The 24,057-nt window shown below is 44.8% G+C and overlaps 1 protein-coding gene across 2 annotated transcripts in view; it reads left to right on the forward strand.

Annotated features, from left to right (window-relative positions):
• The window catches only part of DPF3 (double PHD fingers 3), a 286,509-nt gene that overhangs the window by 107,366 nt on the left and 155,086 nt on the right, over positions 1–24,057 (forward strand). For both annotated transcript variants that reach the window (XR_744393.2, XM_010335241.2), the window contains exon 2: positions 18,591–18,751. Coding sequence is in view for 1 of the 2 variants with exons in the window: in XM_010335241.2 (XP_010333543.1) it covers positions 18,591–18,751 (161 nt within the window). In the remaining variant the exon portion in view is untranslated. The remainder of the gene's footprint in view (positions 1–18,590; positions 18,752–24,057) is intronic.

Raw genomic sequence — 24,057 nt, forward strand, 5'->3', positions numbered from 1 at the left:
TTAAGTCTTACCCTATTTCTGTATGGTCTTGGGCAATCTGTGTAACCTCTGTAACATGGGAATGATAAAGACAATATTCTCTACCTCATAGTGGGGTACAATGACATCCTAACCTACTCAGCAAGGTGCCTGGACACTGTAAAGTCTCAATAAAGAACAGATAGATGGGTTTGCATAAAATGTCCAATTAAGTACCCAACATGTATTATGGAAGGCTCAGTGGGGACATCAGAGAAATCATTTATCCAACTAATATTTATAGAGTGCTGACTATATGCCAGGTACCAGCTTTAGGTACTGGCGACAGAGGGGTGAACAAACTAGACCGATCTTTCTCCCAGGAAGCTTTTATATCTTCCTGAGAAGATATAAAAGCAGGTAGTAAATAAACATATACATTAATTATACACACACACACACACACACACACACACACACACACACACATATATATTTATTATTATTTTTTAAGAGATGAGGTCTCACTTTGTTGACCAGGCTGGTTTGAGCTCCTGGTCTCAAGCAACTGTGCCATCTTGGCCTCCCAAAGTGCTAGGATTACAGGCATGAGCCACCGTGCCTGGCCATTTAATTAATTTTAAATAGGGATGAGGTCTCACAGGCTGGTCTTGAACTCCTGGGCTCAAGCGATCCTCCCATCTTGGCCTCCCAAAGTCCTGGGATTACAGGCATGAGATCCTTGCATCTAGCCCATACAATAATTTTTGATAGTTGGCATCATGCCAAAGTGATGGGAAAGGAATGAGTGCTGGAGCTAAGGAGTTTGGGGGAGGCCCCCTGAGGAGGAAGCAGTGAGTGGAGTCCTGAGCACCAGCCCAGCTGGGGGCTCACGCCTGTAATCCCAGCACTTTGGGAGGCTGAGGCAGGTGGATCACTGGAGTTGAGGAGTCTGAGACCAGCTTGGGGAAAAAAGTGAGACACGAACAAACAAAAATAGCTGGGAGTGGTGGCACGTGCCTATAGTTCCAGCTACTGGGGTCGCTAAGGTAGGTGAATTGCTTGAACCCTGCAGGTCAAGGCTGCAGTGAGCCATGCCACTGCACTCCAGCCTGAGGGACAGAGCGAGACCATGTCTCAAAAAATTTAATTTTTTAAGAGAAGGATGATGTAAATAAGTGGATAGATACAACACAAAATGTCCTAATGGATCAGCAGACCTTTACTGTAGAGCCAGCATGGGTGGAGGGGTTAAGGACCCAAACTCTGAAACAAGACTACTTGGTTCAAGTCCTGACTTGGCCACTGACGAAGTGACCTTGGCCTGGGAGTTAAGCTCTCTCAGCTCCCAGGTCCTCAGCTGTATAATGAGGGGCAGTAGCAGCATCTCTCTCATAGTGCTGTTGTGGAGATGAAATGCGATTCCTGTTTCTAAGCAGGGAGGGCAGAGTCCCGGCCACCGTCAGGGCCATCAGAGCCGTCCGGGTGCTGTTATGGTGGCTTAGGCTCTGCAGTCCTGATCCTGTACCGATCCAGTACCCATGTTCCCCAGGAGCTCACAACGGGGACGGCAACATGCCTTTAAAGACATCACGCAACCCAAAGCAACAACCGGATGGTTTTCAAATAAGTAGCCATGCCATTATTGGAGGGAGGCCTCACTGGAGGGCTGGAGTGGGGATGGGAAGGCTTTGAGGAGGGATGTGCAGACCAGAAGATAAAGCTAATCCTAACCAGATCTGAGGGCATTAGGTGAAGACAAAAATCATCGCGTCAGTCTGCCCCAAAGCATTGCTTGGCCCTCCCCACACTGTTTGGCAACAGCCTCTACTTCCCCAGCTGTGGCCTCAACTTTAGGACTTAAGTCCCGTATCTACCGATTAGGGATAACCCACCATCCCCTTTGTCGGCTATGGAGCCTTTCCATCTGTTAAAAGTTGTCCTGATCCTTCCACCTCCACCTCCCCCAAGGCTGGAGAGGCAAAGAAAGGTTAGAATTCAGAGGTCAGAAGTCAGGAGCCAGGGAGAGGGAGGGCAGTGTGGATGGAATTGACTAGAACCCTGTGTGTCTGGTGACCGGCAGATTCTTCTGGTAAGATAAGTGGAATCCTCTGCAAGGTAATTATTAGAGAGCATAAATTCCCCAGATAACCTGTCCTCCTAAGCGATATTGATGGCTGTGGGGCAGGTGCCGGAGGTGCCCTCCCTCCACCCGCAGTGACTCCGCGGACCCACTCCTCCTCCTCCTCTTCTCCTTCCTTCTTTGTTGCTTCTTCCTCTGATCAGCTGCCTTGCCTGGCCCTCCTCCCCACAGACCACAGCCTCTGCTTGCATGAGCTCTTCTGGATCTTTCTCAGTGCTCGCCTCCTGCTCGCGTAATGAGGTCCAGGACACAGTGTGGTCCTCCCGCGTCCTGTGGTCCAGCAGCATTGGTGGTAGAGACGCGGCTGCCGTGGGGAGGAGGAGTTTTCCAAGAACAGAAGGAAGGCGTGAGCTTTGCTTGGTCCAGGTCCCCAGAATGAACACTGGCCGAGGGCATGCCCGTCAGGGTCAGGCGCTGTGAAGGGCTGGGGTCATACCTTGTCTCAGGGATCAGGTGCTTAGCATGGTCAGGCAGGTAGTAGGCACCTGCTGGCAGGTTTCCTTCCTCTTACAGTACTCTCCAAAGCCCTCTCTTCTCTCCAGAGCCTGTGGGCCTCCTGGTAGGGCGGGGGGGCTCATATTTTGGTGAATATTCTTTAAATTCTTTGAAGATGTGAGGGCCATGTGCATGGCAAATGGAGAAGCCTGGCCACCAGAGGCAGCCTGTGCTCTCTTGCCCTGAGTAAGCCAGTTCTGGCCCCAGACCTGCACCCTACCTCTTGACCAAGTGGAACCACCTGTCTTCCTTAGAAGCCTATGTATCGCCATCACTGTCCCTGCCTTGGGCTGTGTGACTCTCCTCATTCCCACCACAAACAGCTTATTAGTAGAGTGACTTTATCATTTATCAGCTAAGCAAGGGCACTTTTGAGAAGGAAAAGTATAGTAATCATTACAGTGGAACCTTGATGTGAATCGGACTATTCCGTGAAAGCCGGGTCCTATTTCTCAAAGTTCTCTGCCTGAGTGACACTAGTAAGCCTGTCTACGTTCCTGGTTGTGACTTAGTGTGATTGGAGACTGGGGCCCGGGTGTCGCCGGGTTGGCCTGCTCCACCCCTTAATTTGGCTCTGCACATGTGAGACAATCTCTCCGTTTGACACATGGGAGGCCTGGGCCCAGAGAGGTTGAGAGATTTGCCAAAGACCCAAAGTGACTAAGTTCCAACTCCAATCTGGAATCCAGATCTCTTAATTTCCACATCAGCCTAACCAGGACAGACCGCTTTTCCCTATTCCATGGGATGAGAGAATGGTGGCATAGCTGTGGGCTGGGCTTCAGGCAGGAAAGAGGCGTCAGCAGGGCATGGAGGCACAGGAGGGAGTGGAAGCTGAAAAGAGAGCCTCTCCCATGCCTGAGGCTTCTATTTGAAGTGAAGGGCATAAGGAGGGTTTTGGCACCAACACCTTTGACAGGGCGTCAGCTCTGAGTCCGCTCTGGAGAGAAGGCGGTGCTCTCAAGTCTTCAGCTGCCTCAGAAACAGGCTTTGACTCAACAGGAGGAAATTAGGGCTGCGTGCCTCTAAGAAGCATCCTTTCGTCCATTGGCCAACAGCATTTCTTAAATGAAACAGGGCTTTCAAGGGAGGCTAGGAAAAAAAACCAACAAACTAATTTTCAGCTATGAGTTTTGCTTGCTGTAGTTAACAATAATTATTAAATAGGTAGGGTGAGCTAGTGTTTGTTTTCCTTATGATTAACTGTATTTATGGGTTTTTATTAGGTTGTACCAAGCTGAGATAATTGTAAAACTATCTGCTTAAGCTGTGTGACTCTTTGGTTTCCTATTCTATTATTTTGCATTCTGAGGGTGGAGGCTTTTCATTATTCAAGGCTTATGTTATAAACCAGGAGTCGGCAAACTTTTCCTGTAAAGGTCCAGATGGTAAATATTTTAGGCTTTGCGGGCCACATGGTCTGTTGGAACTACTCAGCTATGCCATTGTAGCACAAAAGGAGTCACAGACAATATGTAAACGGATGGGCATGGCTGGCCTCCAATAAAACTTTGTTTACAAAAATTAGTCCTGGGCTATATTTGGCCAAGGGGCTGTAGTTTGTAGACCCTTGCCATAAATAATAGAGGAATCCCTGAACTAGGAGTCTGGACTGGGATCTGATCTCAGCTCTGCCTTGGTGTGTCCAGAGGACATCACTTCACCTCTGTGGTTATTGATTTTCTTTTCTTTTCTTTTCTTTTCTCTTTGAGATGGAGTCTTGCTCTATTGCCCAGGTTCGAGTGCAATGGCATGATCTCGGCTTACTGCAACCTCTGCTTCCTGGGTTCAAGTGATTCTCCTGCTTCAGCCTCCCGAGTAGCTGGGATTACAGGCATGTGCCACCATGCCCAGCTAATTTTTTGTATTTTTAATAGAAATACAAAAAAATTTCTATTAAAAATACAAAACATTCACCATGTTGTCCAGGCTAGTCTCAAACTCCTGACCTCAGGTGATCCATCCGCCTCGGCCTCCCAAACTGCTGGGATTACAGGTGTGAGCCACCGTGCCCGGCCTGGTTATTGATTTTCTTTGCAATTTTCTTTGCAGGCACCAGACTAGACAGTGTCTAACATTCTGGGATTCTTCAATCTGACCCGTTAGTTTATGACTTTCTGGAATTTCTCCTTTTCTGCCTTAATCGATGTTCAGAACTACAGGGCCTCTTAGAGTCCATTGCTCCTTGCTCACATTTGGGATGGATTTGGTTTCTAAACTGAATAATAACATTTTGTATTTCTCTGATAGCATCTTTTCAGGAAGCCCCATATTAACTCTTTTTGAGTTACTGCATGGTGGCTCTGTGATAAGAAGTTTTATTTCTGGGTTATTTGGCAGTTTGGGAAACTGAGGCACAAAGAAAAGAAATAGCTAAGTTTACCCACCAAGCTGGTGATGCTCATGGAAACCTAGTGTCTCCAAGAAAGGAAGGGTTCAGGTTATTCTAGTTCTGGAGGCAAAACTCATTGTGAGGCGGCAATGGCGCCCTTGTGAGAGGCCAAGAGTGAGGTTCTGGCAAGACTGCTCAGACTTAAATATTAACACGGCCATGTAGATCCCTAGCAAATCACTCAGGGCTCTCTGCGCCTCAGTTTGCTAATCTGTAAAGTGAGGGGTGTGTGGGAGGGTATAAAATCATGGAGTTGTATGGAAAAATACAATTACAAGTTGTATGGGTATAATACATGTAAAGTGCTTAGAACAGTGCCTGGCACACATAGTAAATGTCAATAAATATTAGCTATGCCAGTATTGCTACTATGACCAGCATCCTGTCATCCTTCTATAAATGTATTGAGGGTGTCTCTTCTTCATTAAAATATTTTTTTAATTAATTTTTTTTTCTGTGGAGGATCTCACTATGCTGCCCAGGCTGGTCTTGAACTCCTGGCCTCAAGTGATCCTTCTGCCTTGGCCTCCCAAACGGCTGGGATTACAGGAATGAGCTGCTGTGCCTGGCCTCTTAATTTTATACCATATTCATTTTCAACTTTTAAACATTTTTTTGAGACAGTGTTTGGCTCTTGTTGCCCAGGCTGGAGTGTAATAGTGCGATCTTGGCTCACTGCAACCTCTGCCTCCTGGGTTCAAGTGATTCTCCTGCCTCAGCCTCCTGTGTAGCTAGGACTACAGGTGCCTGCTACCATGCCCAGCTAATTTTTGTAGTTTTAGTAGAGATGGGGTCACCATATTGGCCAGGCTGGTCTTGAACTCCTGGTCTCAAAGAGGATCCTCTGGCCTTGGCCTCCTAAAGTGTCAGGATTACAGGCGTGAGCCACTGCACCTGGCCCATTTTCAACTTTTGGATTGGAGACTTAGGCTGACTGCTTTACTCCTGGCCTATATGATAAGTGACTCTTAATGAGGTGGAGGAACTGGGAAAGAAGATGGTAGAGGGGAAAGGCCTGGGAAGGAAGGGAGAATAGGAACTTGTGAAAATAGGTATAGGGAGAAAGGAAAACCAGATTCTAGATTCAGCCAAGCTCCCTGATATTTTTTAGGATGAGAATAAAATGAGATTTCCCTTCAGCAGTACAGAGGTTTTGTATCCTTTGTTGTTATCCTGGGATGTAGAGGTGACGAGGGCAGATTTAGGAATTTCTAGGGTGCACTCAAGATTCCAGTTTCAGTCCTCCTGGTTCCCAGTGTATTTTTACTTTCTCCACCAGATAACTTAAGTTTGGGGACATAACCAGCCTCTCGGTCAGTCTGGCTTTGTTCTGTTTATGTGCCTCCAAAAATGGCAGGTCCGAGATGGTTTTCTTAGGAGGCTGTCAAGAGAGATTGGGGTGACTCTCAACCTTGTGGAGGGTTAAATGAGACTCAGTGCTTCTTTGTTTGGCTGGATGTCCCTTAGAAGGGTGGCTGGAGATCATTTGGTGTGCAGGGCATTTGCTTCTGCAGGCTGATTTTAACCAACTCTGACAGGAGGGCAGAGGCCCCCAAGCGAGGTCAGGACCACAAATCCCATGCCAGCAGGTGCATGATGGGGAGACTGCGCCCTCCAGATGACCTTCGGTTCCCATTGATTTCCTGTCAAGCAGCTGCCCCACCCCTATCCTGCTGCTGCCCCTGGCACTACCCGTGGGCCCTGGGTTCTGCAGGAGGACACGGATCAGCTCTCCGGGAAAGACCATGCAGAGGAGGTTAATCCAGAGAGAAGCCTTTTTAGGGACATGGATGGGTACATTGGAGACCATCTTTTGGCACTGCTAGTTTCCAGTGCCAATATCAGGCCTGGAATGTCCCTTTTGGGCATAGAAAGCAGTGACCCATGTCTTGAATAGCATCGTTGATCTACCTGGCCCTAGTCTCTCTCTAGGTTTGGGGTACATGGGTGGCATTGCAGGTCCATGAGCAAGATTTGAGTGTGGACTGTGGAACGGGCCACTGACCTGCTGTCATTCATGGTGTGTTGGGCAGGGAGGGCCAGGAATGAGGCGGTGGCTGTGTGCTTCATGTTCCCCGTGCTGGGGGCCTCCCACCAGCACTGACTTCCAGCTATCTACAATGCCAGGCTCCTGTATCATACAAACTGTCAGTTGCAGATGGGCCTATAACTTTCATGTATTTGTTCAGTGATATCTGTTGAGCATTTCCTATGTGCCAAGTCTTGTGTTGGGGGCCGGGGATCTGGTGAGACAAGGACCCTGCTCTCATGGTGCTTACAATTTAGTTGCATGGAGATGATCAGTAAGCAAAGAGAAAAACATTGATAGTGGCGTTATAAAAAAATAAAGAATATGAGATAGTGGGGTGGGCTACTTCCAGATAGGGTGAACCCAGGAAGACTTCTCAGAGGAGCAGCCAGCCACAGGAAGATCTGGGAGAAGCATGTAGTGCCAGTAGAGGAGACGGCATATGCAAAGGTCCTGAGATGAGCTGCTCATAGTATAGGAGAGGGACAGAAAGAGGTGCAGTGAGGATGGAGCCCGGCGGGGAAGGAGGCAGGAGGCAGGAGACAGAATGAAGCAGGAAAGGTGAGTGCAGCCAACCTGGGGATCTGTAGCTATGGGGAGGAATTTGGATTTTATTCTGAGTGCAGTGAGAAGACATTGGCAGTGTTAGTAGGAGAGAATGCCATGGCCTCCTTTCCATTTTTAAAAGATCACTGGGGCTGGGTGTAGTGGGTCATACCTGTAATCCCAGCTCTTTGGGAGACAGAGGTGGGCTGACTGCTTGAACTCTGTAGTTCTAGACCAGCCTGGGCAACATAACAAAACCCTGTCTCTACTAAAATAAAATAAAAAACCCAAAAATTAGCCAGGTGTGGTGGCATGTGCCTGTAGTCCCAGCTACTCTGGAGGCTGAGGTGGGAGGATTGCTTGAGCCTGGGAGGCTGCAGTGAGCTGTGACTGTACCACTGCACTCCAGCCTGGGCAACAGAGCAAAACCTTGTCTCCAAAAAAAAAAAAAAAAAAAAAAAAAAAAAAAAAAAATCACTTGGGCTGCTGTGTAGAGAATTGACTATGGGAAGAACATGTTCTTTGTGGCCGTGTTAAATACCAGACTGATATCCCTTTACTGGGGAGGGCAGCGCCCCTTGTATTCCAGTGGAAAGATTAGGGCTGGGGATCTATTTGTCTAAGAATTGTCTCTAATCAATAGTCTGCTTCTACAGGCGATCACACCCAGGGGGCAACATCCGAGTGCCCTGCTCACAGTGAGGGTTTCAGAAAGGACTCAGTCTATGGACCAGGAAACTAAAAATACTTTCTCAATCAATGAAATTTCTGTGATGGATGCGTGCTTTCTTTCTAGGTATGATTCACCCTAGATAAAGCAGGCTTCCCCCCGTCTCACTTTTGTTGCTTTCTACATATTCTTTAGCCTTCAGAGGAGAGATTTATTTGGCCATGTCTGGATGGCGTTTGAAAGGCAAACCTTGGATACAAGAAAAGCTACAGTCCTCTTCCTCCCTGGAGCATCCCCTTCCTGCCACCCCCCGCCATCATTTACTGGAAGGAAACACTCTGCTCTTACCCTGCCTCCAGCCTCCTGTCCTTGGCAGCCCCTTGACTTCAACCCCGAGATGCGTATGTCATCAGAACACCCAGTGGCAGCTCAGAAATCATGGCCAGGTTCAATATAAATTCCGTCTTGCTTAGGCAGCTTTGCATAATAAGTCCCTGAAAAGTCTTCACCAGGGTAGATGCTGGAAAAGGGATTTATTGGGTCTGGTGGGCCTGAGCATCAGAGTGAGCCATGTGGAAGTCATGATGAACGTTTTAGGGTTCAAGCCATTTGTCGGACATCACTTTCACAAGGGATAGCTTTGTCCCCAAGTGTGCCCTTCCTGGGATGTTTTGAAGGTCACAGCCACCCACAGAGTGACTAGGGATTTCAGATCTTCATACATTTGCCTTGACCGGGGCTTTTGGCCATTTTGTAAGGGATGAGGACGTCTGTGGGATTAGTTTGCTCTGGGTTAGTGCTGCCAGGGTAATCCCTGCCAGCTTCCTGAAAGAAATTTACCCACAGGAACAAAACCAGCTGAGTGAAACAAAGTCGGCTAACTGGGCCACCCAGCTCTGCCATTCAAACATGGCAGCCGAGGAGCAGAACAAGCCCCTCTCGTTCATGCCCTTGCTTTAGAGGTTGGGGAGCTATCTTTAGATCAGCTAGTCTCGTATTTCTCAGGATCACTGGGGAGCTGATGTCTGGATCACATCTCAAGCCTCTAGAATCAAAATCACACAGCTTCCCACCCCTTACCGATTCTTTCACAATCCCAAGTTTGAGAGCCATTCTTTTGGAGAATGTGGTGGTGACATTCTCACTAAGCATAAGGGGGGCATTTCTACCCCCGCAGAGAAGGAGCTCATTCTCCTGGCATAGGTCTGATGTCAGCATCATTGAGAATTCAGTGAGCTTCTTGTAAAGTTCAGAGAAGGAGAATGTCAGTTCTGTGGCACCTTGCAGGGTGGCATGAATTTGTACATGGAGAAATAAAAATCTCAGGAGCTGAAGTAACCTTTTTTAAGGATATGGGAAAAAAGTCAACAGGATTTGAACTGGGAGGGTATCTATTTTCAGATGCCCAATCCTGGGCTCTGGAGAAGTAGCCAGATAACTTCAGGCTTACCTCATGTTCCCATGGAGAAAGTTAGAAAGCCCCAAGTACCTCTTAATTGTGAAGCTTTCATTAGTTTGCTGAGGATGACATGATATTTCAATCAAGCAACCCATCCATCACATGCTTCTACATGTGTGCATGGGTTGGGTAGCATGCAAGCACATAGCTCTCAGTTCCTGTCTTTAAGATACTTCCAATCTTATTAAGTGAGCCAAGATAAGGAAGGTGGCAGAGACCAGTGAAAATAAAGTGAGGCAGGTCAATATCTCAGAGAAGCCAGAGAGCAAACCCTACTGGCGGAGAGAACCTGTGAACCTTCCTGGAAGAGGCAAGTCTTCAGCCAGCCCTTGAGTAGGCTAAGATCAGCCAGGTCGAGGACAGAATACAAAACTTCCAGGTAGGAGGAAATGAAGTATTTTGCTGGTGGTTCAGGGTAGGGCTGTTTCATATGTGCAGGGGGATCAGAGGAGGATTCACTCACTCACTCATCACGTAACCCAATATGACAGGCATGACCCAACATATACTGGGCTTTGTGAGAGCGCAGTAAACAAGCTAGATGTGGTCTCGGTGCTTAGGGCAGGGGGATTGGAATCTCTTGCTTGTCCTTGGGTGGATTGCTGGGGTCATCATGCACCAGCCGCCCCGCTCACCTGGATGCCTGAGTGTCAGCCTTGGTGACCCCAGAGGCCTTCTGTCCTGGAACAGAGGTTTCAGTGGGTTCCCAGCAGCCTCAAAGATACTGCCATAGGGAGTGTGGCATCACATGGTGGGGATCAGCCTACTCAGGCAGAGGGTTCTGCCACAAAATGGCAGCAAATACTGCACTTTGGGGAAGGAGAAAGGAGGCTATTGACTGCAGGCATCGATGTCTGTGCGCCAGAGGTTCTATCTTATTAAATTTTTTCACAGGTCTAAAGTATGGATCATGTTATTTATACTGTGAGTAGTAGAATTTAGGCCCAGGAAGGGTAGGTAACTTGCTGAGGGTTGCGTAGCCATTAAGAGGTGGAGCTGGACTCAGACATGCCTGATTCCAAGTCTTCTTTCCACTCTACCCCCATATATAGTTTTTCCAGAAGGCTCCACAGCTGGCAGAGGAACTTGGGCACCATCTTGGATTCTACACTGAGGAGTGAAAGACTAAAAGCTGACTTTGAGGGAGAATTCCTCTTGCCCGGCTGGGTAAGGGTAGGGCTGTAGTGCTTGCAGTGATGCCACCCAGGTGCTGCAATGACCCAGGTGCTGGGTGATGAGGACTGAAGGAGAGTGAATGCAGACCTTCTTTTAATGTTTTTCTGAAGCTGCTAGTGGACAGCCATGCAGTTTAAATCACCAATCACAGACTCTGCAGACTGTGCCCACGCATGCCACATGCGCCTTCCTGCTCTAATTTAAATGCCTGCCCTAGGTGAGTGGACAGTGAGCTGTCGAGTGCTATTCAGTGGAGACTTACTGGGCACCTTTGATGTGCTGGGCTGTGTGCTGAACACTGGGGGTAAATCAGCAAGAAGGCCAGGTGTGCAGGGGTGCTGGGCTCCCCCACTCGAGGGGCTGACCTTCACGTTGATGATGATGTGAATGGTACTTGCTAGAGTTTTTCAGCCTGAGAGGCTGTGTGCCGTGGCCCTGCAGATGTGACCTCTGCCCTCATGGAGTTTATAGTCTAGTAGGGAAGAAAAATACTAAACGTCAAATTGAGTTGAAATTGATAATATAGTAGTATTATTGTTGTCTTTGTTAGAAGAAGAAAAAATGAGGAATGAAGGGGATTGTAATCTCTTGCTTGTTCTCCTTAGACCTTTTTTGGGAAACATCTAGAAACCCTTCCCTAGTCATGTCTAGCTGCTATATTAAAACGCCATAGTCTGGGTAGCTTCAACCACTAGTCTCCAACCTTTCTGGCACCAGGGACTGGTTTCATGAAAGACCATTTTTCCACAGACTGGGCTTGGGGAGGGGATGGTTTTGGGCTGATGCAAGTGCATTACATTTATTGCACACTTTATTTCTATTATAATTACATAGTAATATGTGATGAAATAAGTATACAGCTCTCTATAATGTAGAATCAGTGGGAGGTCTGAGCTTGTTTTCCTGTAACTGGACAGTCCCATCTGGGGGTGATGGGAATGGTGACAGATCATCAGGGATTAGAGTCTCATAGTGAGCGCACAGTTGAGATCCCTCATGTGTGTAGTTCACAGTAGGGTTTGTGCTCCTATGAGAATCTAGGGCTGCCATTGATCTGACGGGAGGTGGGCTCAGGCAGCAATGCTCACTTGTCCCCTGCAGCTCACCTCACGCTGTGCCACCCAGTTCCTAACAGGCCATGGACTGGTACTGGTCTGTGGCCCAGGGGTTCGGGACCCCTGGCTTAAACAATAATGATCTGTCACAGTTCTGGAGGCTGGGAAGTTCCAGATGAGGGTTCTCCTTATGGCTTGCATACAGTTGCCTTCTTGTGTCCTCTCACAGCAGAGATTGAGAGAGTGAGAGCTTGCTCACGTGTCTTCCTTACATGAGGCCTAATCTCATCATGAGGGCTTCATCCTCGTAACCTAATTGCCTCTGGGATTAGGCTGTTCTTGTGATGCTATAAAGAAATACCTGTGATAGGGTAATTTATTTAAAAAAGTGCTTTAATTGGCTCATGGTTCTGCCAGCTATACAGGGTGTACAATGCTGGCATCTGCTTGGCTTTTAGGGAGGTCTCAGGAAACTTACAGTCATGGCAGAAGGCAAAGGGAGAGCAGGGATGTCACATGACAAAAGCAGGAGCAAGAAAGAGTCAGCGGGGAGGCACCACATGCTTTTAAACAACCAGATCTTGCAAGAGCTCACTCACTATCACAAAGACGGCACCAAGCCATGAGGGATCTGCCCCCATGATCCATGATAATGATCCATCATCATTAGAGAGATCTAAACATCTCTCCTCTCACCATGCCCCACCCCCAGCATTGGGGATTACATTGCAACGTGAGATTTGGGCAGGGTAAATATCAAACGATATCACCTCCCAAAGGCTCCATCTCCAAACACCGTTGCATTGTGGATTTTTTTCTGGTGAGGAGGAACGACACAATTCAGTCTGTAACAAACACTAAACTCGGTCTTCTTTCAAGCGCTGCATTAGGGACAGGACGACTTCAAGGAAAATAAAAACTCGACCAGGTGCCGTTTCTCATGCCTGTAATCCCAGCACTGTGGGAGGCCAAGGTGGGCAGATCACGAGGTCAGGAGATTGAGACCAGCCTGACCAACATGGTGGAACCCATCTCTACTAAAAATACAAAAATTAGCCGGGTGTGGTGGCATGCACTTGTAATCCCAGTTACTCAGGAGGCTGAGGCAGGAGAATCACTTGAACCTGGGAGGCGGAGGTTGCGGTGAGCTGAGACTGCACCACAGCGCTCCAGCCTGGGTGACTCCGTCTCCAAAAATTAAAAAAACAAAACAAAACAAAACAAAACAAAACTTTCCCCCATCTTGCCGGATATTGCCCCCTGTATGCCGGTTTTTCTAAAAGACTGAATGGGAGACAGAGCTTTCCATGAACAGTTTGAGTTAAACATGTTTAAATGCAAATAACAGAAAGTTAGCATATTGGTGTAGATGAGCTTTCGTGTGTGTTTGTAGGTGGCTCTGGCAGTGTGAGCAGCCGAGTGAGACAGCTGGAAAACTCGGTGCCCACAGTGAGGAAGAGGCGCCGCTGGGGGAAGGAGGGCCCTGAAATCCTGCCACAGGCCGGGGCTTCTCTTCAGCTTTGCTGATCTCTGCTTCTACGCACAGATAGCAGTGATAGGCCAAGGACCTGTTTATACAGCAAAGAGGACTTGGGGCCACACAGGGGGAGTGGAGAGAAAGGACAACTTCCTGAGACATGAAAGAACTCAGTTCCAAATGGGATGAAGGCAAGGGAAGGGTCAAGGCCAGCTTGTTAGGGAGAGGGAGAACAGCATAGCCTCAGCTCCCCCCTCCCTCCCCGGGAGGATTGAGACTTGGGTGGGCGTGAGCAGGCTTCTGGCAGGAGATAAGAAACTTGCTATTGGACACGTATTTCTGGTGTGGCAGGACACCTGTCCTCGGGTCAGAACACAGAACCAGAGAGATAGTGAAAGGGAGAGAGAGTGAAAGGCTGGCCCTGAGAGTGATCTGAGAAACTGGAGTGAGCAGGTATGGACTTGAGAGCAGGAGGCCGGAGGAAATGGAGCCGAGGTCTTAGAGGGCTGTGATCGATGGCTCTGAAAAATCACATCTGGAGCCTGGTTGGCAGCCACTTTGGAGCAGTCTCATGTTTCCCATTCTGAGTCTTCTTTGGCCCCCTGTAATCCATCTCTCCATAGATATACTCAAGGAGGGTTGCTGGAAATCTCACATAGGAACACTCAGCTCTCAGAGCAGGGGCAGCTCCTCATTTCAGATGATAGGACCACACAGGGACCTCCATCGCTTGCAAAGCCCCTGGAACTAGGCAGCCAGCACTGCTGCAACCAGAATGCTGTCTAGGGGGGTCTGGGGAGCCCAGCAGTTTGTTCCTCTTGCCTTTCCTATTTCTGATTGCAGCCTTGAGTAGCCTGAAGTCAGTTGTTGATGAGAACATCATTCTACTTTGCCTTGAACTAGCTTCCCCCAGCCTAAGACATCAATCATCCCTTGTGGATCCAGCCCCCTTGGTTTGGTGTATGCAGGTGATGGCTGGGGCTGTCCACGTGTGATCCAACCCAGGGGACACTGGTCACCACTTCACAGATCAGGCATTCACTGCCAGCATGTCCTTGCTCCCTCTGACTTCTTCAAGTTTAATGTAAATGTTATTCCTGGGATCCTATCATTGTGGGATTTTTTTTTTTTTTTTGGGTAGAAATACCATGTTGGAAAGGACATTTGTCCTCTCTCCTGTTTAAATTGCTTTCTACAGGTTAGGGAGAACTAGCCATCGATTTTCTTCTAGAGAGCATAGCAAGCCCTGTGAAGATTTTGGCTAATTAACTTTTGGAGAAGTGCTTCTTGAATTTATCAGGGAGGTTGAAATCTTCTTTTCTCCTCTTGTATCTTGAAAAAGGCTTTAAATTTTGGTTCCGAATCTCTGCCAACACCTGGTCTGTTTGAAAGGACTTCCCTGGAGATGGTGGTAGAGGGACTGTTGAATGTCATGTTTTTGCAGCTTCGATCTTAATACAGTTGTTCCAGTCCATGGAAAGTCTTCTCTGTTTACGTAAGAGAGGTATCATTCACACAAAGATTACATTTAAAAATATACATTTCCCCCCAGCATGCTTGTTACTAATAACATTGCATGTTATTAAAGTGGAAAGTATTTAAGATGAAATTAATTTTCGCCCAGCGTGCCACTTTGTTTGACTTTCTCTATCCAGTTGGTATGGGGCACCAATGTTGGCCAACCTCACTTTGCATTTTTAGCAAGGTCACTGTCTTGTTCTCTCGTCTGGATTGACGCTGCTGGAAGTGAGTTACTAGCGTATTAGGACAAGTCCACTTTGGAATTCTGTGTAGATTTCTTTTGTATGGCTTTCCAGAAGTTTATTTTGAAAATATTCATCTCCAGTAGATGAGTTTTGGCATACAATTTTTAGTTTTCATTTTTTTGGGGGGGCCTGATTTTGTGGGTTCTCTTTTCAGCAGAATTTTTGGGGTTGGGATAATTAACATCTTTATTTTGGCAGTCTGTCAAAAGGTCCTGGGAAAACATTGCTGTTCTCACGTTGGACACCCCTCCGTCACATGTTCTCGTCAGTTCTCATCGATGTGGCATGGCTGCTTGCTGTTTTGTGGGTGGGGGATGGAGCACCCAGGACACCCTGAACAGCCTGTGTCGTCTTATCTGGGCCAAGCTGCCTGTGAAAGTTCTGTTCCACTGAGCTACATCGCCATAGCAGAAGGAAGTGTTTAAGCTGGTGTGACACAAACACTTTGTAAAAAGTGTTTCTTTATTTTTGATCAATCTCATGATCCTTGTTACCAGCTTGGATCATATCAGCTTATGTGCCATTCAGCTTCATAGCATTTTAATGGGCTTTCGTCTCCCCTCCCCAATTCATTTCCAGCTGCATGACTATTACAATTTGATTACAGTTTGGTTTTGCAACTGCCAGGACACTCTCTGAGCATATTATACCTTCACATGAATGTGAAGGTGTTCAGAGGTGAAAAAGGAGCAAAGGGTTTTTTGTCTTGTTTTGTTTTGTTGTTGTTTTTCTTTTGAATGCTTGTCAACAAGTAATTTCCAAATGATGCCTCAGAAGCTTCCAGGATTGTGTTTTCCCACAGTGAGATATTTGCTTTAAGCTCCTTGATAGGACCTGATCCATTGACTTTTTAAAACGAGTATAGAAGAGTGCATTTAAAACTTTGCTTTCTAACACGTGGTGATGAGAATGTGGAGTAGATCGAACCCTTGTACACCACTGGTAAAAATGTAAAATGGTACAGCTGCTGTGGAAAACAGTGTGGTGGTTCCTCAAAAAATGAGAAATAGAACTACCATGTGAATAAGCAGTTCTACTCCTGGGTATATACCTAAAAGAATTGAAGGCAGGTTTTTCTGTTTGTTTGTTTCTGACAATCTTGCTCTGATGCCTAGGCTGGAGTGCAGTGGTGCAATCCCAGCTCACTGCAACCTCCACCTCTCGAGTTTAAGGGATTCTCCTGCCTCAGCCTTTTGAGTAGCTGGGATTACATGCATCCACCACCATGCCCGGCTAATTTTTGTGGCCAAGCGGTCTCGAACTCCTGACCTCAGGTGATCCACCTGCCTCAGCCTCCCAAAGTGCTGGGATTACAGGCATGAGCCACTGTGCCCAGCCTGAAAGCAGGGTTTTGAAAAGATATTTGTATACTCATGTTCATAGCAGCATTATTCTTAATAGCTAAAATGTGGAAGCAACCCAGATGTCCATTGACAGATGAGTGGATAAGCAAAATGTGGTATGTGCATACAACAGAATATTATTCTGACTTAAAAAAGAAGGAAATTCTGACAAATGCTATAACATAGGCTAACCTTGAGGATATTATGCTAAGTCAAATAAACCGGTCACAAAAGGACAAATACTATATGACTCCACTTTTATGATATGACTCTACTTTTATAAAGTACTTGGAATAGTCAAAATCATAGAGATAGAAAGCAGTGGTCAGGTGCAGTGGCTCATGTCTGTAATCCCAGCACTTTGGGAGGCCAAGATGGGCAGATTACCTGAGGTTGGGAGTTCGAGACCAGCCTGACCAACATGGAGAAACCCCGTATCTACTAAACTTAAAAAAAAAAAAAATAGCTGGGCATGGTGGCACATGCCTGTAATCTCAGCTACTTGGGAGGCTGAGGCAGGAGAATCGCTTGAACCTGGGAGGTGGAGGTTGCAGTGAGCCAAGATCGTGCCATTATACTCTAGTCTGAGTAACGAGAGTGAAACTCCATCTCAAAAAAAGAGAAAAGAAAAAAAAAAAAAAGAAAAGAAAAGAAAGCAGAATGCTAGTTGCCAGAGATGGAGGCAGAGTAGGAATGGGGAGTTATCATTTAATGGGTACAGAGTTTCAGTTTTGCAAAATGAAAGAATTCTGGAAATGGATGGTAGTGGTGGTTATAAGCACTGTTGTCTGCATGTGCTTAATGGGAAATTTTATGTTCTGTGTGTTTTACCACAATTAAGACATTGAAACAAAATCCCAATTTTGCTTTTTAAAAATTCTTCTAAATACTTGGGTTAAGAAATATTATTTTTAGAGACTTTCCCCCTCATTTTAAGCTGATATAATCCAATTTGAAATCTACATAGAACGAAAACAAAAAGACATCACAATGTTGCTTCAGAATAAACCCTTGATTCTCCCTTTTGCCCTGTGACCTCCGTGGCTCCTTCCCTTTCTACGTATTCTTCCCACCCTGACCTCCTTTGTGCCCCTGCCACCTGACCCCAGTGAGAGGCTTGAATTTACCTGGCATAGGTTATGTTATGTGTATTTCCTTGAGGCATTTATTAGTCTGTGCCTATATTTTATTTGTTAGGCATTTGATCTCATTGATTATTTTAGTGCTTTGCATTTGATCAATTATATCATGCTCTATTTTTGGTCTTTGAAAAGGACACTACCTTAAAATCAGTACCATCACCACGTGTCCAAAAACCAGAGTCAGGAATGTAAAATTTACTGTGCTTAATCAGATTCTCAGTCCAGCAAACCAGAAAGGTCTTTCTATTTGTGTTTTAAACTCTGTGAGTTGAATTATTTTGTATTCAAAATTGTTGAATTCCTTTAGTTTTCTATCAGAAAGTTATTTTTCTTTAAGTAATATGGTTTTAAAAGATTGCTGCCTGTTCCTCTATGCCTCCTTCTTCCTGCAATAGCCCTACTTTTATAGAATGTTTTCTCTGTCCTTCTAGTTTTTGTTTATATGGAGTGTTTCTCTTCTGTTGTGATGGAAAACTGGGTATCTTTGCTGGTGGTTTGGGTTCACCTAGAGTGCCTTAGCTGGTGACTTCTGAGAACAAAATGTAGCTAATAGGAGTGAGGAGGTTCTAGAAGCGCGATGTCCTCTAGATCCCGTGCATAAGGTTGTTCCAGAGATACCTTCCCTCTGGAGGGGGACCTCACGCTTTTGAGAATATGGACTGCTCTCTCTTACTGGTGATGCATTCTTGAAAGCCCATGCTCTTTGTTAAAGGAGTTTCCAAGTTGCTTGGTGGATTTGGGATAGAAATTAAAACCTGGTCAAGACCTGACACTGAGTTGCATTCTGCTCGTTGGCAAGGCTCTTGGTGCTCATTGCCTTGGTCTTCATAATTAGGACATCTTCAGTCTTCCCAGGGAGGTGGGTGTTTGACATCAGTTTCCCTCTGGGTGTGTTTCAGTTTTCCCTGGCCTCACCCCTTCACTCTCTGACTCTGGCAGGCTCGGGGACCAGTTCTACAAGGAAGCCATTGAGCACTGCCGGAGTTACAACTCCCGGCTGTGTGCAGAGCGCAGCGTGCGTCTTCCCTTCCTGGACTCACAGACTGGGGTGGCCCAGAACAACTGCTACATCTGGATGGAGAAGAGGCACCGAGGCCCAGGTGAGCTACGCCACTCCTGGGACATGTGCACCTGTAGGCTCCCAGTATGGAGGGAGGAAGACCAGAGCTTATCTGGGAATCCAGGCAGCCTGGGTGGGATCGGGGTGGGGCAAGCTGCACGTGGGCTTCTGAGATACCTTAAAGAAACTCAGCTACTTTTATGCTCCTGGCAGGTGTTCCAAGGAATGCATGTGGGGCATTGAAGCCATGTGGCAGGGGTGGGGCAGGGTGGGAAGTGAAAGAGCTAAAGGCGTTTATCCCAAAGAAGGCCAGACTGAGGACAGGAGAGCAGTCTTCATCTTTTACCTTTGGGTGTTAGTTACAAGCTGGAAATCTGCTGTTAGATCTGAGTGTGAGGCTTAGCTTTGTCACCAGATTTCTGGCCCTCAGGTTCCTCATCTGTAAAATGTGAATAATGATAGTACTTACCGTGTAAGATTTTGTCTGAAGTAAATGGGACGATCAATAAAAATTCATAACATGCGTTTAGCACATGCTAACTATGTGCTTCCAAATTGCTGGCTATTATTATTATTACTGTTATTACTACGACTACAGGACACTAGTCTTCTAGGCCTCAAAGAACAGAATAAGGACCTTGTTATTAGGGAGACAGCTACAGGAATGTGATTTTTTGGCTCTGTCTGACTCTATTTTTTAAAACGTTTTATTTGGAAAAATTTCAGGTTTATGTAAAACCGAAGACAACAGTAAAACTAATTTCCATGTACCCTGTTTCAACTATGATCAGCTCAAGGTTAATCGTGTTTCATTTATACGCACTTCTCACTTTTCCTCCCTGACCTCAGAATATTTTGAAGCAAATCCACGAAAGCACATGATTTCATCTGTAAATATTTTGTTGTGTATCTAAATGGTAAAGAACTCAAACAAACAAACAAACCCACAATCAACTATCACAGCTCAAAGAATTAGCAGTAAGACTTTGATATCATCAAATATTTGGTCAGCATTCACGTTTCCCCCTGTAGTTTAAATCAGGATCCAAATGGAAGCCCTACATTACAAGTGACTGATGTGTCTTTTAACATCTCTGGGTTTCTCTCTGGCTCTGCCTGTGACTCTCTCTTTCCTTCTTGCATGTTACCTGTTGAAGACGCTGGGTTGCTTACACTGTGGGGTTTTCCAGAAGGATTTGGTGGTTGCATCCCCACAGTGTTATTCCTATGAATTGGTAGTTAGGTCTAGAGACTTACTCAGGTCCAATTTTTTTTTTTTTTTTTTTTGGCAAGAAAACTCCTAAGTGATGGTGTGTACTTTCATTAGGAGGCTCATACAGTCTGATTACCTCTTTTACTGATGTTAGCAGCCCTTCATGATAATTGCCTAGATTCTTTATCCCATTAAGCGTTGCAAAAAGTTAATATTCAATCCAGGACTATCATTATATCTTCATTTGTTAGCTCTGAAACTTCTATAAAGAAAAACATTCCCTCATTAAAATTTTAGTTATTATGAGATACAGTTGACATATAAAGGCAGGATAAATGACTTTTTTCCCCTCTGTTTACCAGTTTTCAAAATAATGAGTTGATTCTCTAGCATTCTCCAAAGATGATCAATGTAATAATAATTATTTTTTTGAATACCACCAGAAACTCACAGATGTAAACATATTTGATGTATGTTAATCCAGTGTAGCTATTACTCTCATGATGCGTACCTTCTCTCATCTTTGGTCTTTCAGGGTTCTGGCCAGTGCTGGTGATTTGAAACAACCCCAGTAGTTTCTGATAGCCTTTTGGCCACCCTAATATTAGGATGAAATATATCAGGCTCGTCTTGTACACTTCTGGCTCTCCAGGCCTGAAATCAGCTATTTCTTGAAGAAATTCTGGCTTCTTTCTGTAGGAAATGTTACTTAGAGACCACAGTCTGGTGGTGTTCATTGCTACTGGCTTGGTCATTGTTTCTAGGCCTTATCGGTGACTAGAACTAAGAAATATGATTTTTTTTCTTTTCTTTCTTTCTTTCTTTCTATTCTTTATTCTTTTCTTTCTTTTTTTTTTTTTTTGAGATGGAGTTTCCCTCTTGTTGCCCAGGCTGGAATGCAATGGCATGATCTTGGCTTACTGCAACCTCTACCTCCCAGGTTAAAGTGATTCTCCTGCCTCAGCCTCCCGAGTAGCTGAGATTACAGGCATGCACCACCATGCCAGGCTAATTTTTGTATTTTTAGTAGAGATGGGGTTCCTCCATGTTGGTCAGGCTGGTCTCCAATTCCCAACCTCAGGTGATCTATCTGCCTCAGCCTCCCAAAGTGCTGGGAATACAGGTGTGAGCCACCATGCCCAGCTTTTCTTTTTCTTTTTAAGAGAAAATGCATTATAAAATTATGTTGATACATCCCATTCATTTCAGTTTTAAACAGTTTTTACTTTGCTATCTTAATTCTGTATCTCCTTTCTCCTACACCAAAAAAATCCTAGAAATGTTATTGACATAATTACTTATTTGCTTTATTTGCATACACACACACTTATTTGCATACACACTTATTTGCATACACACAGTATCAGAATAACACTATGAGTATTAACAAGATTACTGAAAAGGTTTAAGACATTTTCTTTATTTGCAATTCTTTTTTGTCCTTAGGATGTATTCCATTAAACACGTACAGTCAAATTACTCTGCTTTAAGGTCACTTGAAATAGTTCCTCTATGTGGTTGTGCCAGTAACTCAATACACAGTTGGATTTATTTGTTTCAATTTTCTTTCACTTATCAGGGTTTGATTTTTGAGTGGAAAGGGGGGCTCATATAATTTCTTCTTTGTTAAATCAACTTTTCATCTTGAAATAATTAATACTTGCAATTGTGACTGTATTTGCAATTTGAAGTTGCAAATATAATACAGACAGGTCCCTTGCCTTCATTACCCAACTTTCCTCCAAGATAAATAGATCTTACAATATCAAAACCTGAAAATTAACATTGGCAAAATGTATATATGTAGCTCTATGTCATTTTATCACGTGTAGATTTGTGTAACCACCTCTACAATCAAGATACAAAACTATTACCACCCAACACTGTCATTATTTAAATCCTTTACCCTCCCCCTTTTATAATATAGTTGTTTTAAACATTTCCTTTACATACATTGAAAAGCATACCAGTGTTATAATTTTTGCTTTAACCATCAAGCATAATTTACAAACTATAAGAGAAGTGTTTATTGTATTTACTCATATTTTTACTCCTTCATTGTTTTTCTTCCTTCCTGACATTCCAGGATTCCTTCCTTTAGTATTTCCTTTCTGGGGTAGTACTTTCTTTAGCCATTCTTTTAGAGGAAATCTGATGGTAACAACTTAGTTTTCCTTCACTGGAGAATGTCTTGATTTTGCCTTCATTCCTCGAGGATATTTTTGCTGGACATAAAATTCTGAGTTGATAGTCCTTTTACTCTGGCATTTGAAAAAGGTTTTGTTACTTCTTTCTGATGGTTAGTGGTAAGAGATCTGCTGTTATTTAAATGTTTTTTTTTTTTTTTGTCTCTTATAAGTAAGGTGTCTTTTCTCTCTCATTGTTTTCAAGTTTTTTTTTCTTTGTTTTTAGTTTCAGAAATGTGATTTTGATGTGTTTTTGCATACATTTCTTTGGGTTTATTCCGTTTGAGTTTACTCAGCTTCTTGAACCTGTAGAATTATTTATTTATTGCCAAATTTGGGAAATTTTCAGCCATTATTTCTTGGAATACATCTTCAGTTCCACACTCTTTCCCCTCTCCTCCTGGGACTTCAGCAACACAAATGTTAGATGTTTTGTTACAGTCCCATAAGTCCCTGAGGCTGTGTTTATTTATTTTCAAAATTCTTCTCTCTGTGGTTCAGCTTGGGTGATTTCTATAGTTTTCTCTTAAAGTTCCCGGCTTCTTTTATTCTTCTTTTATTCTTTTATTCTTCTTCTTATTTTTTGTTATACAGTATTTCAGTTTTCAAATTCTATTTGGTTCTTCATATTTTCTATTCCTTTGCTAAATGTGTCTTACATGTTCATAATTGCTTGTTGAAACACTTTTAATGATGGGTGCTTTAAGATCCGTGTCAGATGATTTTAACATTTTTTGTTACTTTGTTGTTGGTATCTGTGTCTTTTCTCATTTGAAATTTTCCTGGTTCTTCATATGATGGGTGGCTTTGACTGAATCTTGAACATTTTGGCCGTTATGTTATGAGACTCTAGATATTATTTAAATCTTCTATATTAGCTATAATCTTCAAGCTGTGCTATTAGGGGAGGTGAGGCTCCTCTCATTACTGTCAGATGGGTGTGGAAATTCAGCGTCTCTACTTGGCTTCTGTTGACATCCCAGTATGACATCCTCTTTAATAGGAGAGGAACACCTTGTTGCTGCTGGGTGGAGGTGGGCGTTTAGGCTCCTCACGAGGCCTCTACTGATATTGTCCTACTTGGGAGGAGGAGAGTCTCTACTGATACCACAAGGCACCAGCTCTTCCCTTAGCCTTCTCTGACAGTACCCCAGCAAAGCTATTGGGATGCCTGCTTGTCTTGCTAGGCTGCTGCTTTCCTGGTTCTCTGGCTAGAGAGAGCAGGATTTTCTTGAGGCTTTTTTTGGTGTTTACATGTTGGCATTTCTGTGTTATCAGCTTTTCCAGAATTCAGTCCAGGATATATAAGGTATAAAGGATACCCAAGATTGGGCTGGACACGGTGGCTCATGCCTGTAATCCCAGCACTTTGGAAGGCCAAAGGAGGAGGATTGCTTGAGCCTAGGAGTTCAAAACCAGCCTGAGCAACATAGTGAGACCTCGTCGCTATAAAAATTTTAAAAATTAGCCAGGTCGGGTGGTGCATGCTTGTAGTCCTAGCTACTTGGGAGGCTGAGGTGGGAGGATCGCTTGAGTCTAGGAGTTTGAGGCTGCAGTGAGCCAGGATTGCGCCATTGCACTCCAGTCCAGACAGAGTGAGACGTCTCAATAAATAGCTAGCTAGCTAGCTAGTTAGATAGGTGAGTGGATAGGTAGATAGAAAAAAGAATACCCAGGAGCTTACCACCCACCCTGTTGTTTCTGAGATCCCAAAGTCCCTAGCTAGTCTGACTGGTTCCCTTCGTCTTTCAGTTATTTCTTATGTCTCTTCTATGAATAATGTCCAGGATATTTAGTTGTACTTAGTGGGAGGAATATAAAAATGTATATCTATTTCATCTTTCCAGAAGCAGAAGACCCTGAGATTGCCTTGTCATTAAAAAAGTTTAACAGCTTTATTGAAGAATAATTATATACAATAAATTTCACATACTTACTGTGCACAGT

The sequence above is a fragment of the Saimiri boliviensis genome, chromosome 2 (assembly GCF_048565385.1).
Source record: "Saimiri boliviensis isolate mSaiBol1 chromosome 2, mSaiBol1.pri, whole genome shotgun sequence".
Classification (NCBI taxonomy): Eukaryota; Metazoa; Chordata; class Mammalia; order Primates; family Cebidae; genus Saimiri; species Saimiri boliviensis.